At 39.3% G+C, this 20111-nt stretch overlaps 1 protein-coding gene across 6 annotated transcripts in view; it reads right to left on the reverse strand.

The window, feature by feature from the left end:
* SFXN1 (sideroflexin 1) overlaps window positions 1–20111 on the reverse strand; it is a 46928-nt gene that overhangs the window by 14680 nt on the left and 12137 nt on the right. For all 6 annotated transcript variants that reach the window (XR_010942300.1, XM_067732811.1, XM_067732808.1 and 3 more), the window contains 6 exons: window positions 16892–17064; window positions 5060–5230; window positions 4244–4342; window positions 2637–2712; window positions 1960–2045; window positions 913–1040 (listed from right to left, as the gene is read on the reverse strand). Coding sequence is in view for 5 of the 6 variants with exons in the window: in XM_067732811.1 (XP_067588912.1) it covers window positions 913–1040; window positions 1960–2045; window positions 2637–2712; window positions 4244–4342; window positions 5060–5230; window positions 16892–17055 (724 nt within the window). In the remaining variant the exon portion in view is untranslated. The remainder of the gene's footprint in view (window positions 1–912; window positions 1041–1959; window positions 2046–2636; window positions 2713–4243; window positions 4343–5059; window positions 5231–16891; window positions 17065–20111) is intronic.

The following is a 20111-nucleotide window of genomic DNA, read 5'->3' on the forward strand; positions in this document are numbered from 1 at the left end:
CCTGCGTTCTGCCCGCTGGGGCCTCGTCTACTCCTTTCTGCTGTTCCCACACCCTTCTCTCCCCTCCCGCTGCACCTGCCTCCTGTGATGCTTCCATCACACTGGGCACAGCTCCCTGCTCTCCTGCTGTTCCGTCTGCCCAGAATATTCGACCCTGGAACCACTTGGCTCCCTCGCTCCCATCTGTCCAGTCTACTTCTGTAACCAAGCAGGACCGCACGGGGTCTTCCTGGGACAGACCCCTTCCCCATATCCTCTGCTGCGTCTCCTCTCTGAAGTACCCAGCTAACAGTACCTCATGGATATTTCCCGAGTTTTTCAGATGCTAAAAACCACCACCCAATGGAAGAAATTAACTGTTTGATGATCATGAGCACGTAGCCCCCAGACCTTCTGGTGCCTAAGGATTGATAATGTTAACTGTCCTGTTACCTCGCCATCAACCAATCAGAGAATTGTGCATGAGTTGATCACACACCCTGTGCCCCCACTCCCTCACCTGGCCGTTCAACATGCTTTGCTGAGACCGTTCGGGGGTTTCTGGGGGCATGAGCCACCCGTTGTCCTTGCATGGCCCTGCCATAAACCTTTCTCTGCTCCAAACTCGCAACATTTGGGTATCATTTGGCCTCACTATATGTGGGGCACACGGACTTACGTTCTATAGTACTTCCACCCCAAGATCCCCAACCCTCTTCCCCGCCCCCCCCCCCCCCCCCCCCCCGCCGCTTAGCTCTATAACCATCTCACCTATTCATATTTTACTTATTTTTGTTAGTTTTCTGCCTCCCCCGCCAGAAAGTAAGTTCCACTAAGGGAAGGGATCCTTTGCGGTTATTGCTCACCGGTGCACCAACGCTTGTTTGATTGAAACGTACCGAACAAATGAATGGATGGCAAAGCTCTACTCACCCATGCCGGGGGCCGCCATGAGGATCCTGGAGACAACTACTTGCGTGATGGCTTGTTTAGCGGCATTTGCCGACTCGCCCAGGCGGTGCCCGTTTTCATCTGTGACAGGAATGCCAACTTTGAGTTCCCTAGAGAGCAAGACAACGGGCAAAGAAGTTCACAGGTGCCTTCGCGGAATGGCTGGAAACAGCACTGAAGCTGTGAAAGCCCGAGTCCCTACTTAATCCAAAAATCCACTCCGGTGTCATTTTTGGCACTAATAAGTCTATTTTTAAAACCACAAACATGCTTAATCCTCGTGTGATAGACACACAAGTAAAATAATGCTAGGAAACTTTGTAAAAAAAAAAAAGGTGTAGCATTTTGAACAACAATAGGACTCAACAGGTGAATATGCTAACTTAGAGATAAGGCTGATTTCTAAGCTCATGTGCAAATTTGAGCAACTTTCCAAATGAGAGATAGATATAATTACTAAAAAATAAACTAACTGTACTGACATAGGCGTCACAAGTACACGGAACTATTGCATATTTAACTATGGTCACTACTGCTACAATTATAGCTCCTACTGTTACCCTGTTTTTCGTTATCCATTCCAAAATGCTTTTTTCTTGTTTTTTCTTCTCCTTTAATTTTTGCCAGCACTAAAAAATACTTCCAGAGATATAGATTAATATTACTTGAAACCCCAAGAGAAAATTTGGGGGGAAGAACCTATTGTATAGAAGAAGCTTTCTAGGCATAGACGTAAGCTTGAGATCTATTTTTTAAACTTTTTATTATACAGAGGTAGACAGACTATTCTAAACCCCATACGGCCATCAGCCTGCTTTAATAATCAGCAACTCAGAGCTGACCTTGTTTCATCAATGGACCCATCCTCACCCCCAAAACCAGATTATTTGGAAGCAGATCTCAGATCTCATAAAACTTCATCTGTAAATATTAAAATAAAACAAATTTATTTAAGTTTCAACAAAGCAGATTATTATAAGACCCTACTGTCAAGCACAAGTGTTCTCTAAGAGGGCATATTAAGCTTACCTTTGCCTCATTAATGGAATATTAATGCAATTAGCAGCAGCTACCGCAGCGAAGGGAACAAAGCGTCCTATGAGTGGAGAGACATGCTGCAGAAAAGATAATTCCAAAAGCAAGATCTTATTTTTCCTGTAGTACTGAATGCAAGTACTTATTTCTTCTTGAAAACCTCTACAAATGCAGAGTCCTATTTGTATAGAAACTTGGGCCAAGAGTACGTTCAAAACTTGGTTTCCTAGAGGTACTTTCTATTTCCAGCCTGGGCACACTGGGACAAGGCAGACTTCCAAGATATTTTGATGGCTTTATGTGGCTGATGGAGCAGGGGCTTTGGAGTCCCACAGTCTTGGGTTCAGATGCTGACTCCTCTACCTCTTCAGGGCAGTGCCTGGAGGTACCCAGCCCGGCACCCAGCCTCTGGTGGGCTGTATGGATGGATGAGCATTTAGCATTGAATACACAGTGCCAGGTACAGACCAGGCTCTTGGCAGACATTATTAGTGACACTCCTTCCCAAACGTATTGAAATATACACTTTAAAAAAGCAGTCGAAGATAATGACTATAATAAGAGAGTCATAGGACTTGAACTATTTTGAGAAATTAACAGAGAGACTTAGAGCCAGGCAGGTGAGAACAAATTAAGAAGCTTTACTGCTATGGAAATAAAAATCTGAGTACCTTGGTTAATGCATTGAGTCCTAGAGCTGTCGCTACAGCACCTGTTGTTGCAGAAACATAAGCTGTTCCCAGTTCACTGAAAAGAAGGAAAATGGTACATAAACAACAAGTGTGCGTCAGAAAACTCAAGCCCAACATTTTTGGAAGAAATCAAGATTAAGAATAGAGATTCCATAAAACATGACAAAAATGAACTTATCAAAGAAACAGAAACAGGCTCACAGACAGAGAACAGACTTGTGGTTGCCAAGAGGGAGCGGGGTAGGGGAGGGATGCATTGGGAGTTTGGGAATGGCAGATGCAAACTATTATATATAGAATGGATAAACAACAAGGTCCTACTGTCTAGCACAGGGAGCTATACTCAACATCCTGTGATAAGCCATCATGGAAAAGAATATGAAAAAGAATGTGTGTATGTGTTAACGAGTCACTCTGCTGTACAGCAGAAATTAACACAACATTGTAAATCAACTGTATTTCAATAAAATAAATTTTAAAAAGGAGATCCCACAGAACAACATTCGTCATCACTCTACAAGTAGAGATATTCAGAGAAAAAGCACGCAGACCCACACAAAAATGGCATTCTTCACATAGAACCTAACTACCACGCCAAACGAGCAGACATAGAGAATACGCATGCGTGGTGGTGGGGGGGGGAAGGAAGCAGGGACTGTGCAGCAAGCTACAAATGTGGGAAAATGCATATTAGCTTAAATGGTTGTAGCATATTTGCTTAAATAAAAAAATACTTCTCAAAATATCACTATACATACTGAAAGTAAAAATGCAGTGCCGCCATTCTAAAAATGACATCTTATGGTATAAAAAGACTAAAAGTCTCATCCTCAAAATACAATTAAGCCCAAGCCGTTCTCTCTTGCTTTAAAATAAATTCTAATTCAAGGATTGGATGAAATGAAGGTGTGACCGGCACTGCTGGGTTGCAGATTTCAATATTCTTTGTTCCCTAGGATGATAATAGAAGACTACAGATGGTCAAAAGCAATTTGAGAGTTAAAACAAAAAAGAAAACGCTTTGAAGTGTTACTAAGTTAGGCTCAAAGTTTTGGTTAACTAATCACTTTAGTCTATCTGAACATCTTTTCACAGGAGGCAAAATTTTAAATCCATTCACTTTCTTTTGGGTTCCGGAGGCGTCCTATTTTAAAGACAAGTCAGATACAAAATTCCCCTGGATTTCTGCAGAGATCACACTGTTGATTCTGCTACTTTTGATGTTGGTATCTGTCTACACCCACAGGGTGGTTGGGGGTACAGTGTGTCATGTCACACAGGCCAGCCCTGAGCTGCCTGCTGTGTGTTCTGCGGGGGCGAGGCGGGGATGCGCCCTAGGGTGTGGGAACCATGTCCTCCTACCAGAGCCACTAACGGCCTGGATGATGTCTGGAAAGGCAGGCTGCAAAAAACCGTTACCTACATAGAAAGGGAGGAAAAGAAACACTACTGAAAAATATGCTCCCTAGGATTCCAAACCGTATAAACAATTTGTACAAATATACTTTTTTAACCAGGAGAGCATCACCAGTGAATCAAATGAACCCCAGAGAAGTGCAGAGGACAGTTAAATCTTCCAGTCTTACTTTACAGTGAGGGGAGCATCTCCACTTCTGTTGGTGTAATTGACCACGGCATTGAAGGACTGGTTGATCCACTGCCAGAACAGCACTGCCGGTGTGGTCCTGAAACAGATCGATCCATCACATACCCACCAGCGCTTGTGAATCAGCCGCCATGCAGAATGGACTACATGAGCACCAGTAACCCGAGAGGAGATGGACTGGAGAAGGGAGAACGCTGGGTCCAGGACTGTGTGTTCTGGGTCAGAGGCCGAGGACCGGTGTGGCTGGGCAGATTTTTACCTTTTCTGATTCTCAGTTTCCTCATTCGTTAGATATGGATAGCAATAAACTCAGAGGGTTAGGGTGAGGATGGAGATAACTTATTTAAATTTTATCTTAAATTTGTAAGGGAGCCCAGCAAAGAGTGGGCACCCAATTAATGTGATTAATGTCAGGTCCCTTCTCCTAGGGAAAAAAGCCATTTGTAGGCTATTTCTGGTCCCTCCTCACTACATGTCTACACCTACACCTATACTTATACCTATAGCATATGAATGGATTAAACAGAATCTGCTTAGAGGATCTTTTTATTTTCTTTCTCATTTTCTTTTGGGTCTAAGATTTAGGGAGAAATTCAACCTCCTTTTGGGCAACAAGGAGAGTTCTACTCAACAGAGGGAAAAGGTAAAACAACCCCCTAGAGTTGCAACATTTATACAAACTGAAACGCCACATGAAATGACATTTATTTCGATTAAACCACTCACATAAAAAAAATGTACTTTAAGCTTCTGGAATATAAAGCAAACAAACTGTCGTTACATTGCCAGAACTCACCTATAGAATGTCATCATACAACCTGTGATGGTCATGTTCATTGGAACCTGAGCTGACATCCTTCCTATCAAGATCATCTTTTCACCAGTGTCGGGATGAAAAGCTGAATCATAGATGTACTTGGCTCTCCATAACTCATTTTCTGTGAGACCCGGAGGAACAATTCCTTGCCTAGGAAAACAGCAACAAATAACATGGTGATTTTTCATTCCAAATATCTCACCAGTGCTCTAGATACATGTAGCTAGAATGTTCTGGAGTTTATGTTTACCTAGAACATCTGTGTCTGGATGGAGTGACAAATCTAACTATTACAGAGTCAGGGAAAATTCTAATAACACAAAAGACAATAAACACTTAAAATGAGCACGTCAAACCCATAAACCTCAAATTGCCTATAATTTGGAAAAACAAAAGCATCTTGTATAATAGGGAAGTATTCAACTTTGAAATAGTCTTTGTTTTAAATGACATTTAAAAATGTACTTTGAACTCTGTAAATGCTAAGATATTTTTAACTCGTTAGACAAAATCTGTAGCAATCAAGAATGTGAATTCATTTTTAAACCTATAGTTTGAAAATCTAGATAAGAAAGGCTCACTATTTTTCCTCTTTATCAAAGAAACACATATTCATTGCAAAAAATTTAGAAAATACAGGAATTCATTAACACAATTAAAATCATTCAAGCCTCTCCCAACTTAGCACCACTAGCAATGCTTTGGTAAATGCCCTTTCAGGCTTTTATTGGATCTATTATACATGATATTTTTATTTAAAGGCATGGTATCAAATCACCTTTTTTATTCAAAAATATTTTGTAAACATTTCTCTATATCTTTAGATATTCTTCTATATCATCTGTACTGGGTTGAATAGTGTCCCCCGCTAAAATTCTTGTCCACCTGGAACCTCAAAATGTGACCTTATTTATAAACAGGGTCTTTGCAGATGTAATTACATAGTTAAGATGAGGTCATGCTGGATTGGCGGGGGCGGGAGGGAGCAGATCAAATGATTGATGCCTTTATACGACCAAGTGCAGCCATGCAAAGAAGGACATGTGATGACAGAGGCAGAGATTTGAGTGACGTAGTTACAAGCCTAGGGCCACCAGAAGCTGGAAGAGGAAAGGAGGGATTCTGCCCTAGAGCCGTCAGAGGGAGCAGAGCCCTGCCAACACCTTGATTTCAGACTTCTAGAGTCTGGAACTGTGAGAGAATAAATTTCTCTGTTGTATTAAGCCACTCAGTTTGTGGTAATGTGCTATGGCAGCCTTAGAAATTATACCAATCCCCTACTGTTGGACATTTTAATTGCTTTTAACCTTTTCCATTGGTAAGGGATAAGGAAGTAAATATCCTTATAAATAAAACTTTTCCCCCATCCAAGATTATTTAGAAAGAAATGAGTACATTTGCTGAGACAAAAGCTATGTAAAATATTAAAACTGTAAATATATCTTTTATCCTTTTCCTCTACTTGAGTATGTCTTTTTTTTTTTTTATCCTCAGCAGCAGTAGCATCATTATTATTTAGGTAACCTGTTATATTCTTTATACAATGTGGATAATTTTGTTTAGTTATGTTATCTGCCACCCTGAAAATTTTTATGATTATGCAGTCAGGTAGGAACAAATGGAGTTCCTGCCTAGAAAGGCGTGACCCACTTCAAGATTATAGGTATGTTCACCTATATAGTTCTTTGCATTTTCCTAATAGTTTTTTTTTTTGGTCACAGTTTTAAGCTATTTGAAATTTATCTTAAGATATGAATATGTGAAATTGCTTAATTTTAGATTCCAGTTGGCTGGTCTGCCCTTCCAAGACCAAGATTTCAATGCTATATTTACCATCATGAACTTTTGTGAATGTTAGGCTGGACTTTCTACAGTGTGCCCATCATCTACACCTCGTGCTGCCAAACCCACCATTTTAACTGAGGGTCCCTTTGAATATCTGGTAGAGCAATGGTCCTTCACTCCACTACTCTTCGTCTGCTTTCTCAAAAGTGCCTTACTTACACCCAGTAATTTGTTCTTCCAGGTAACTCTTACAATTATTTTGTTAATGTTATAGGGGATCGCAATTGTATTTTGACCAAAACTATATTAAGCTGAAGAGAACTGCTATCTCTACAGCAATAAGACTTTCTATCCAGGCCTACCACATATTTCTCCAGTTACTCAAAGGCATCTTTTAATGTCGCCCAGTGGTCTGTACTTGCCTCCTACTTCTGGGTAAGTTAATTCCCAGGTATTTTATATATATATATATATATATGTATATAGTTCTTAGGAATGAAATTGAAAAACACTGTCTAATAGAAAACAAACCTACGGTTACCAAAGGGGAAAGCATCTTTTTGTGTTCTATGTCCCCATAACATTAAAAGAAATTAAATCTCTTTATTAAGGTATCATTTAAATATTATAAAAGTCATTCATTTAAGTATACAATTTGATGAGTTTTGAAAAATGTACACGGTGGTGTAACCACCTTCAGAATCATGGTATAGAATATTTTCATCTCCCCCAAAGTTCCCTCAGGCCCCTTAGGAGTCATTCCCTGCACTGCCCAGCAACCATAGATCTGCTTTCTACCACTACAGTATTGCCTCTGAGAATTTCACATGAATGGAATCAAACGAGCAAGTAGTAGTATGTGTCTGGCTTCTTCAACTTTGCATAGTGCTTTCAGATGCATCTTTGTTGTATCAGTGACCGGTTAATTGCTGAGTGGTACTCCATTCAATGAATGGACCACAGGTATTTATCAATTCTCTTTTTAGCCATTCTAGTAGGTAGAAAATGGTATCTCATTGTGGTTTTTGTTTTGTTTTTCATTTTTAGACATTCCAATGTATACTCTTTTCTTCCAGTTTCGTTGAGATATAGTTGACATACAGCACTGTCTAAGTTGAACGCATCCAGCATAATGACTTGACTTACATACATCATGAAATGATCAGCACAATAGTTTAGTGAACATTCATCATCTCATACAGATACAAAATTAAAGACAGAGAAAAAAAATATTTGTCCTGCTGATGAGAACTCAGACTTTACTCTCGTAACAACTTTCATATATAACGTACAGCAGTGTTAATTCTATTTACCATGTTGTACATCACATCCCAAGTACTTATTTATTTTATAACTGGAAGTTTATACCTTCTGACTGCCTTCAGCCAATTCCCCCTCTCCCAACCCCCGCCTCTGGTAAGCACAAATCTGATCTCTTTTTCTATGCGTTTGTCTGTCTGCTTGTTTGTTTTTGAAGTATAATTGACCTACAACACTATGTTAGTTCCTGGTACACAACACAGTGATTCGGTACTTCTGTACATTTCAAAGTGATCACCACGATAAGCCTAATTACCATCTGTCATCTTACAAAGATATTAAAATTATAGTTATTGACATAGCCCCACACCGTACTGTACCTCTTGTATACCTGTGACTCATTTATTTTGTAATTGGGAGTTTGAACCTCTTAATCTCCCTCACCAATTTCTCTCCTCCCCCCAACCCCCTTTCCTATGGCAACCACCTGTTTGTTCTCCGTATCTATGAGTTTGCTTTTGTTTTCTGTTCATTTGTTTTATTTTTTAGATTCTACATGTAAGTAAAATCATACAGTATTTGTCTTTTGCTGTCTGACTTATTTTCACTTAGCATAATACATGCAAGTCCATCTGTGTTGTTGGAAATGACAAGATTTCATTCTTTTTTATGGCTGAGTAATAGATGTTTTACATATCTATATATACCACATCTTCTTATCCATTCACCTATTGATTGGCACTTACATTGCTTCTATATCTTGGCTATTGTAAATAATGCTGTAATAAACACAGGGGTACATATATCTTTTTCTAATTAGTGTTTTTGTTTTCTTTGAATAAATACCCAGGAATGGAACTGCTGGATCGTACAGTAGTTCTATTTTTAATTTTTAAAGAAACCTCCATACTATTTTCCATAGGTGGCTGCACCAATTTACATTCCCACTAAAAGGGCAGAAGGGTTCCCTTTTCTTCACATCCTCGCCAAAAGTTGTTATTTGTTGTCTTTTTGATTCTGACAGGTGTGAGGTGATATTTCATTGTGGTTTTAATTTGCATTTCCCTAGCAACTAATGATGTTCAGCATCTTTCCATAGGCTTACTTGATATTTCTGTATTTTCTTTGGTTTAGTGTCATCAGCCTATTCAAATCTTTTGACCATTTAAACAAATTGGGTTGGAATGAAAAGAATTCTTTATCTCTTCTGGACATAAGTCCTTTATGAGCTATACGTTTTGCAAGTATTTTCTTCCAGTCTGTGAATTGCATTTTTGTTTTCTAAACAGTGTCTTACGAAGTGGAGAGACATATCTTTTCCCTTATTGTTCATGCTTATGTCTTATCTAAGAAACCTTTGCCTATCCCAAAGTCATACAGATTTTATCTTGTTTTCTTCTAGAAATTTTACAGTGTTAGCTTGTATATTTAGGTCTATCATCTATTTCAAGTTATGTTTATGATTTTGTTTAAAGATTAATACTCTTTTTTTATGTGGAAATCCATTTTTTCCAGAACCACTCATTGAACAGAATATTCTTTCTCTATTGAATTATCCAGACACCTTTATTTAAAAATCAATTGACTATATATGTTTGAGTCTATTTCAGGATCCTCTATACTGTTCCACTGATCTATATATCTATACTGTTTTTATTACTTGAGCTTTACAGTAAGTCTTGAAATCATGCATTTAATATTTTTGTTGCTACTGAAAATATGATTTTTAAAATTTCAACTTCCAGTTGTTAATTGTTACTATACAGAAACCCAACTGATTTTTGTATATTGATCTTATATCTTGTGACTGTGCTAAACACTCTATTTGCATTTTTGGTAGATTCTTTCTATATAGATGATCATGTTTTCTGTGAATGAAGAGAGTTTTAGTTCCTTTCCTATCTGTACATCTTTTATTTTTGTTGCTCTTTTTTTCTTATTGGACTAGCTATGCTAGTCCAATGCTGAATAAACGTAGTGAAAGCTGAACTCCCTGCCTTGTTCCTGATCTCAGGGGGAAAGTTTTCATTCTTTCATCATTAAGTTTGGTGTTACTTATAGGCTTTTCTTAGATGTACTTTATTCCTTCTATTCCTAGTTTGCTGAGAGTTTTATCATGAAGGGATGTTGGATTTTGTCTGCTTTTTCTGCACTTATTGAGAAGACTGTATGTTTTTCTGTCATAGTCTACTGATACAGTGATTTCCAAATGTTAAAATGAACTTGCAGTCTTGTGACGAACCATATTTGGGTTCTGCTTATTTTGGGTATTATCCCTTTTAAAGATGGCTAGATTTAAGTTGTAAATTTTGTTGAGGAGTTTTTGTGTCTATGTTTATGAGGGATATTGGTCTGTAATTTTTGTCTTGTAATCCCTTTGGTTTTGCTATCAGTGGTCTCATAAAATGGATGAAGAAGGGCTTCCCTGGTGGCCGAGAGTACGCCTGCCAATGCAGGGGACACAGGTTTGTGCCCTGGTCCGGGAAGATCCCACATGCCGCGGAGCAGCTAGGCCCGTGAGCCATGGCCGCTGAGCCTGCACGTCCGGAGCCTGTGCTCTGCAATGGGAGAGGCCACAACAGTGAGAGGCCCATGTACCGCAAAAAAAAAAAAAAAAAAAGGATGAAGAAGTCTTTCCCCCTCTTCTATTTTCTGAGAAAGTTTGTGATGGAATTGATATAGTTTCTTTCTGTGAAGAAATAATTTCTTTCACCTGTGATGCTAATTGGCCTTGGAGATTTTTGTGGGAAAGTTTTATTTTTATTTATTTATTCTGCCATCTTGCTCTTTGTTTTCTGTTTGTCTCATCTCTTCCTTGTTCCTTTTTTTTCTCTTTCCTTGCCTTATTTTGGATTGAGTCAATTTTGGTAATTTATATATTCATAGAAGGCTAGACATTTCACGAATATTTCTAAAATTTTTAGCAAAGAGCTACATAGTAGGCTTCATTTTTTAAAAAAAATTAACTTATTTTTGGCTACGTTGGGTCTTCATTGCTGCGCATGGGCTTTCTCTAGTTGTGGTGAGCGGGGGCTACTCTTCGTTGCGGTACACGGGCTTCTCATCGTAGTGGCTTCTCTTGTTGCAGAGCACGGGCCCTAAGCGCATGGGTTTCAGTAGTTGTGGCTTGCGGGCTCTAGAGCGCAGGCTCAGTAGCTGTGGCACACAGGCTTAGCTGCTCTGCTGCATGTGGGATCTTCCCCGACCAGGGATCGAACCCATGTCCCCTGCACTGGCAGGAGGATTCTTAACCACTGTGCCACCAGGGAATCCCCTTCATTTTTATATTTCTATTTCTCACAGGCAACTTTCTTATCTTCTTGTTACATACTTTGAGTTTTATTTATTTATTTTATATTGATTAGATGTGCCAGAGGCTTATCTTTCTCTGGGCTTATCAGAGAACCAGTTTTTCATGTATTTTTCAATTCTGTTAATTTCTGACCTTAAAAAAATGACCTTCTCTCTGTTTTCTTTGAAAAACAGTCTATATAGTGGTTAACAGCATGAACTGTGGAGTCAGACTGTCTGAGTTTCTATGCTGGCTCTGCCACTTAACAGTGGCAGGACTTTGACTTTTGTGCCTTAGTTCTTTCATCTGAAAAATGGGCATAACGAGAGCACCTACCTTCAAGGGCTGCTGAGGTGTAAATGAATGCACATGAAGTGCTTCAGGCAGTATCATTACACAGCATGTGCTATTGCTATTTTCTTTTTATTATTTTGTGCTGTTCTTTAATTTCTTAAGCTGAAGTCTCAGTTCATTTGTTGTAAGCCTTTAACGTTTAATCAGAGAGACATGTAAAACTATAAACTTCCACTCAGAGTACAATTTTGACACAATTCCTTAAGTTTTCATATTAATTTTCTCATTATTTTTACTTTGTAATTTTACTTTTGGTTTTTCTTTTTGTACAGTTAAAGTACTGAACAATTCTGACGTGATTAATCAAGTTCTGTCTGTATTTCTAACAGTCTTTTCTTTGTATATTTTGATGTAACATTAACTAGTTCATGAATACCAAACATGGTCATTTTATAAATATCAAATTTTTCTGATCTATTCGCCCTGAACTGAATTTTGTCCGATTTTCATACAGCTTCCTTTTTATTTGCAGTTACCTTCGTCCTGCTTTGTAATGTTAGCCATTTTTATTACCTCCCTTTGGATTCATACTAAAATAGTACGTTGGTATCCCATGAGGACTACAGATTATTGGTATTCATATCCCTTGAAGGTACACTGTACATGATACTTCCTTGACTCCAACTAACCCTTTGAGCTATTCTCCTCTGAGAGTTCACAGCTAATTTGTCTCTTAGTGGGTAGGGGGAGAACTCTGGGGTATTTCTTATCCATTAATTCACAAATTGGTTTTACTGATGAATATATAGATAAAGATATAGATATAGATATATAGATATATAATGAATATAAAAGCAGCATTACACCTAATCCCCAGTGGAGCAATTTATGACACAGACTTTAAGGGTTTTATATTCCTTAAAAGGTGAAGAGAAAAGAAGGTGAGGTGCTCAACGATTCTTGGAGGAAGTCATTGTATTTTTCCATGCACAGTGACCTCATACAGAGATTAGTCATGTAGCTAGCAACTCTCATGCATTCTGATTGGGATGTCATGTCACTGTTGAGCTTTTTAAGTGTTTTTACACAATTTTAAAGTCTCTGATTTTAATAGAGGGTTTTAATCCCTTTTACACATACTGTTATTACTAAGCTGTCTGGCCTCCTCCATCTTGTTTTACGTTATTTTAAAAGCTTCTATGACAGTTTTTTGGTTTTACCTTTAGTTATACTTATTACACTGTCTTTGTTTTTATGCCTTTGGGGTTTTAGAAGATATATACTAAGATTTAACTTGACTAGTGGTTACCATTAAGATTCTCAAAACCGGGCTTCCCTGGTGGTGCAGTGGTTGAGAGTCCGCCTGCCGATGCAGGGGACACAGGTTCGTGCCCCGGTCCGGGAAGATCCCACATGCCGCGGAACGGCTGGGCCCGTGAGCCGTGGCTGCTGAGTCTGCGTGTCTGGAGCCTGTGCTCCGCCAACGGGAGAGGCCACAACAGTGAGAGGCCCGCGTACCGCAAAACAAAAAAAGATTCTCAAAACCATTCTAAGATACATTTCTCTAACATGGTAAAGGGCCAAACCATACATACTTTTGAGTCCACCTCCTATTTAAGATAAATATTTGGTATACTTTTAATTCCCCCTCTTCCTTTTTTTTAATTAAAAAAAAATTTTTTTTGATACTACAATCTAGGGCTTTAGATTCAGATAGCTATTACTATTTTTTACAAAACACTTAAAACTTCTTTTTGCCTATACATTGCTTTATAACTAGAAATGTAACAACTGTTTCTATTTTAACAGTTTTGACATTCATCACTAGTCTATTTATATTACAGCTTTTTTTTTTACTGTAATACAGTATATAACATAAAGTTTACCATCTCAACCATTTTTAACTGTACAGTTTTGTGGTACTAAGCATATTCATGTTATTGTCCAACTACTGCCACCATCCATCTATCTCCAGAATGTTTTCATCGTCTCCAACTGAGACTGTATTTGTTAAACAGTAACTCCTGATTCCCCGGCCCCCTAGGCCCTGGCAACCACCATTCTATTTTCCCTCTCTATGAATTTGGCTACTCCTGGCACATTATATAAGTAGTATTGTACAATAATTTGTCCTCTTCTGACTGGCTTATTTCACTTAGCATAATGTCTTCAAGGTTAATCCATGTTGTAGCATGTGTTAGGATTCCCTTCCTTTTTAAGGCTGAATAGTATTCTATTGCGTGAATATATGACGTTTTATTTTTCCATTCATCCATCCATGGACACTTGGGTTGCTTCCACCTTTGTCTATTATGAGTAATGCCACTATGAACACGGGTGTGCAAATATCTGTTCAAGACCCTGCTTCCCATTCTTTTGGGTATATACTCAGAAGTAGAATGGCTGGATCATATGGTAATTCTATTTTGAATTGTTTGAGGAATCACAATATACTATGGATTTCCTAGTTTTGAACTCAATTTTGCTTCATCTCCTGACCTCTCAAGAAGGATTTATGAGGAGTTTATTTTTGATGTTGTTATGTATTTTTCTGTTGCCTCTGTAAACAGAGACACTCTGGTATAAAATTCCTGGGTTACATGCTTTCTCCTGGAAACTCGGCACACGTTCCTTTACTGTCCTCTGGCACTCAGTACATAGATAAGAAGATTGAGACTTCTCTGTCATTTGTTCTTTTTTAATAACTTTTTTTCACTGTTTGAATGCTTACGAAATTTTTAGAAGTTGGTTTGTAGAAAAAAGAAAAAAAAAATCTCCATACGTGGGTCTCTTTGCCTGAAACAGGGTGAGCCTAATTTGTGGATGTCTGTCCTCACTACAGGACAATTCTTTTATCTACTTACTATGACATCTTTCGCATTTTTCTAGTTTCTCCTTGAGAAGCATCAATAAATTATATCTTCACTCTCCATCCTCTAGTCCCCTGAAATATAATCCTTTTCACACTCTCACCTTTTCATCTATATCAGGAGTTGACAAACTACAGCCCACGCCTATTTCTGAATAGCTGGTGCGCTAAGAATGGTTTTTCCATTTTTAATGGGTGGTGAACAAGCAAAACAACAGAGGATGAGACTGTAGGGCCTGCACAGCTAAAAATATTTATCATCTGGCCCTTTGCAGAAAAAGTGTGCCGACCTCAGATCTTCATCCTTGGAGAGTGACTCAGGTTTATCCCCAGCATCTCTGTTTCCACTTTTTTCTCGGTACCATTGATGTCATTACTTCTCCACCGCTGCCTCCAGTGAAGATTTTAATTTTGCTCTTACAAGTTTAGGGGCTTTGCAATCGCTTTTATGGCTTCTTTTCAACTCCTCTAGCTGTCTTTACATCTCCACCTCTCCTCTTTTTATGGCTTTTATTCCAGCATCATGGAACATTGACTTGCCGGAATTCTGAAATGCGCTTCTGCCGTCTTCCTCTGCCTCGTTCCTCAGGACTTGCTCATAGGGCTCCAGGACGTTCTGCTTCCCAGGGAGCCCTCTTTCTGCACGGCTGCGCATGCTAAGACCTGGCCAGACTCACTGTTTGGTAACAAAGTTTATCGACCGCCCTTGGTGGCCTCGCTGACTACCCATGTGACAGTCAAATACGTGCCTTGCATGGATTATTCTTGGCATGTTTAGGCTCACAGCTCCCACTAATCCAATTCTCAGCGTATGGCTGACTTTCCCTGAGAGCAGGAGTCAGCAAACTACTGTCTGTGGCCTGTATGGCTGGCTAGCTAAGAGTGATTTTTACATCTTTTAAAGGATTGTAAAACAACCAACCAAACAAAAAGCCCTGGAAAACAAACAAACAAGCAAGCAAACCCCCAAGACACTAAGAAGACTAGGCAGAACATTTAGAATAAGACAGAAATCCTCTGTAGTCCACGAAGGCTGAAATATTTCTTATATGGTCTTCTATCAAGAAAGCTGCATGTCCATCAGCAGATGGATGGCTAAAGAAGATGTGGCACGCACACACACACACACACACACACACACACACACACACACACACAGGAATACTACTCAGCCATAAAAAAGAATGAAATTCTGCCATTTGCAGCAACATGGATGGACTTGGAGGGCATTATACTAAGTGAAATAGGTCAGACAGAGAAAGACAAATGCTGTATGATATCACTTATATGTGGAACATATACATATATATACAACAAACTAGTAAATGTAACAAAAAAGATGCAGGCTTGGGCTTCCCTGGTGGCGCAGTGGTTGAGAGTCCGCCTGCCAATGCAGGGGACACGGGTTCATGCCCCGGTCCGGGAAGATCCCACATGCCTGAGAGCCATGGCCACTGAGCTTGCGCGTCCGGAGCCTGTGCTCCACAACGGGAGAGGCCACGACAGTGAGAGGCCCGCGTACCGCAAAAAAAAAAAAAAAAAAAAAAGATGCAGGCTCACAGATGTAGAGAACAAACTAGCGGTTATAGTGTGGCGGGGCAACATAGGGGTGGGGGAGTGGGAGGTACAAACTATTGGATGTAAGATAGGCTCAAGGATGTATTGTACAACACGGGGAATATAGCCAATATTTTGTAGTAACTGTAAATGGAGTGTAGCCTTTAAAAATTGTATTAAAATATTAAATAAATTAAAAAAAAAAAGAAAGTTGTGACCATTGCCTTAGAGCATGTCTCTTCTCTCACCTCATGCCTGGCTTTTTGAACTGACAGAGTCCATCCCAAACCTACAAACTGTGTCACCAGCATCCTTCCCATCTGAGCTACTGTACGTGGGGTTTATTCCCTGGGGCTTAATCTGAGAAGAAGCGAACAACCTACCCTAATTCTTGACGACTTGCTTTTCGTAAGATGCAGTCTCTATCTGGAGACAGAAAGTTGTGGATGCAGGTGTGGTTGTATTGTCGAGCAGAAGGCAGGGCTCTAGAAAGGGGACCTCACGGATTCGCACCTATGAGTTGGAGGGACGGCTGGCTTATTTTCAGGTTACTACGCACCCTGGGTATCTGTGTTAAGTGTCAACAATGGGGAATGAAACACGTCTTCCTATTTCTTACATTTTTTTTTTTTTATAAAAAGGAATCAATTGCAAAAAAAATGTTGAAAAATCCCTAAGGGAAGGTTTAAAGACAATAGGCTAACATGATGATCTATTCATATATTAAGCCCCAAAGCATACTTGTTAATGTTACCTGTAATCATGCACTACTTTCCTTGCATCCTCTAGTTGTTCGTTGGTTAACAGAATATTCCTGGGATCAGTTACAGTGAAGAAATGACTGGCTCGTCCAATGAAAGTGCTTTGATCCCATCGAGGTTCCTTGATGTTAATGTTTGGTGGAAGTTCTCCAGACATTGTCCTGGACTGTAGAGGGTCAAAAGGACAGGCCTAGTTAAGACTTACAAAGTCACTACACATTGAGGAACTTTGTAGTCACACTGATCTTCAAATAAAGAGTTATTTACATTACATTCCTATTTATGAAAATAATTTTGCTATACATGGCAGAAAGGCTATTTAAATCCAAAGCTAAATTTGTCTGTAAATCTCAATTTATCTTAACCAAATTTCAGTGATTTCCCACATAGTTCTTTTTATGAGGACATAGTATTTCATCATCCCTTACTTTGGAAATCTGTTCTTCAGAAAAAAATATAAAGAGTTAAAAATAACATTAACAATAACAGTGTCTGAAGTCTGAAACACTTTTTCTGGATGAAAGAACCAACGTCAAACTACTGCGGCATTTTGGTTTACTAAATTTGTTTTTCCTACAAGTAGAAGTGACTAATTATGCCAAAAGGCTTACATGCTAAAAAGTCTAGAATTAAAACAAGATTCAGATTCATTCAGCCTTATTCAGCGTATAAACCACCAATCAAAAATGAAAAATTATTCTCCTCAATCTAACAGAGTCATAGTGGGAAAAACACACTTTGACAACCCCATAAATAGTAATAACATAGAGCATATTATTTTCCTCATAAAATACTTATTTTCTGGCTAAGAACCATTACTTCTTTCGAAAGTAACTAGTTTCTTTCGCTGAGTAATATACGCTTATTTTTAGAGCTGCTTTGTATTGCTGTAATACGTGCTTATTGTAGTATTTTGAATAATATAAGCTTATTGTAGAAAATAAAGAAACAAAATCTGCTATGATTTAGCCATGCTGAAATAACCATTGTTGATGCCTTGATATATTTCCTTGCAGACATGTTCTATACATAGTATCCTCTAACTAAGACAATAAAGTTGATACCGTACTCTACATTTTAATACCTTGACCGTTTCCTGCTGTACTTATTTCACGAGCTCCCTATGGCGCTAAACATTCATTTCGGGTATTTAGCAACACCTTCAGCCTTCATGTTATTCTCAGGTTTTCACCGTGAAAAATAATGCTGTATCCTTGTCTATTAATTTTTTCCCTCGTAACTGGTGACTTCCTTCATCTAGATCTCTCTATGTGATATCAGCAGGTCAAAGGATCTTATCACTATAAAGGCTTCAAACCATTGCTTTCTCACACCTCTTTCCTCTTTCTATATTTCTAATATTGGTTCTTATAGTGGCTTTCTTTTCCAGGTACTTTTCATGAAGTTATTTTTCAGAGCTTCACTAGATCATAGGTCTGTTAAGATGTCAGGTGCAGACGCCTGCCATTTGAACTTTATCAGAATCTCAAATTAACACACTTCATGGCCCACTGGATCAAAATCAAGCATGTTAGGCCCAGAGATGTGAGGAATCTAGTATATGTAAAACAGCTGGTCAGTTGAGAGTAAGAAAGTAAAAATCAGCCCCATTATTCATAAAGCAGGCTGGGATGACAATCACAGATAAAGTCAGCTGCAAAGCTAATAGGAAACCATATTTCTCCCAAGGTCACACTGAAGCTAAAAGGTGTCCTAACAACCCCCTTCTTTGGGTGACCACTGCTTTCTTATCTCATTGAGAAACCCTGTTCTCCACAATCACAGACTGTCAGAAACTTTGCTGTTTGAAATCATACTAGGAAGAATGAATCATCCCACTTTAACACAGAAAAGGAGCCTGGATTTCCAGCCCAGATGCAGAGTTTCAGATTAGGGAGTTTCTGGACACAACATTCCACGTCTTTTTTCTTTTTTTAAAAAATTAATTTATTATTATTATTATTTTGGCTGTGTTGGGTTTTCGTTGCTGCACGCGGGCTTACTCTAGTTGTGGCGAGCAGGGGCTTCTCTTCCTTGTGGTGCGTGGGCTTCTCATTGCGGTGGCTTCTCTTTGTTGCGAAGCATGGGTTCTACGTGCATGCGCTTCAGTAGTTGTGGAAGGCAGGCTCAGCAGTTGTGCCTTGCGGGCTCTAGAGCACAGGCTCAGTAGTTGTGGCGCACAGGCTTAGTTGCTCCACAGCATGTGGGACCTTCCCGGACCAGGGCTTGATTGAACTTGTGTCCCCTGCATTGGCAGGAGGATTCTTAACCAGTGCGCCACCAGGGAAGTCCCTTCCATGTCTTTCTTAACTCTGTAGTTTCCAAGGAAACTTTGTAGTTTCCAGGTCATGGGCTACTTCACAGTTCAGATCTTTACACCCAGCCCTGCTTTGAGCCAATCAAAATATTGCTTCATGAAACTTCCCTAAGTTCCACCATTCTCCAAGATGCTCTGAAAGACCTATCTTTTCCTTTGTTGGTGAGACACTCCCAGTTCCTCCAGTGTGTGGTCTCCCTCATTGAAATACACATGACTTTGTTTAACTAAGGTTTGTCCCTGCTGGTTTTCAGTCAGCTGGGCTATGATAAGAGAAGTGTCTAAATTTCAAATTAGGACACCTCTAAGCCATGAACGTCAAGTCCAGGGATGTAAGGATATAATTTTCACTTCAAAGAGCTGTGTCATTGTATGAAGAAATGTCTCAATTTTGAATAAGAATGTACCAAATGTATTATTTATAAAACATACAAAAAGTCAAACAAAAACTCTAATTCACACCCAGACTTGTGTTTTCAGACTTGTGTTTTTAGACTTGTGTGCAGGGACCTAGGGCTCTGCTGAGGCATGCTAGTGACCTGCAGGGAGTGGAGGGGATTCAAGCAGGTGGGTTCTGAGCCCCTGAGTTTATAGTCAACTAGAGCAGGTCTGCTTTCATCTGCTCTCTACATCTGGGTTTTATGGCAATGATCATTTAAAGGGAGGGTTCTAATGCTTGAGGGTTGGCGGGGGGGGAAGAAAAAGCAAAAAAGAAAAAAGTTGAAAACCACTATAGGAGAGGAAAATCTGAAGATCTATGAGACGATTCATAAAGGTCCAGAAGGTTTCAAGCTTTTTTTTTTTTTTTTACTCCAGTTTCCTAAGTCAGCCCCGGTATCCATTTGATTAGTGCCTCTTCAACTATGTCCGGTGAAGGACCTGCTTTGGTTGTTCTA

This window comes from Pseudorca crassidens, chromosome 3 (genome assembly GCF_039906515.1).
Source record: "Pseudorca crassidens isolate mPseCra1 chromosome 3, mPseCra1.hap1, whole genome shotgun sequence".
Taxonomy (NCBI): domain Eukaryota; kingdom Metazoa; phylum Chordata; class Mammalia; order Artiodactyla; family Delphinidae; genus Pseudorca; species Pseudorca crassidens.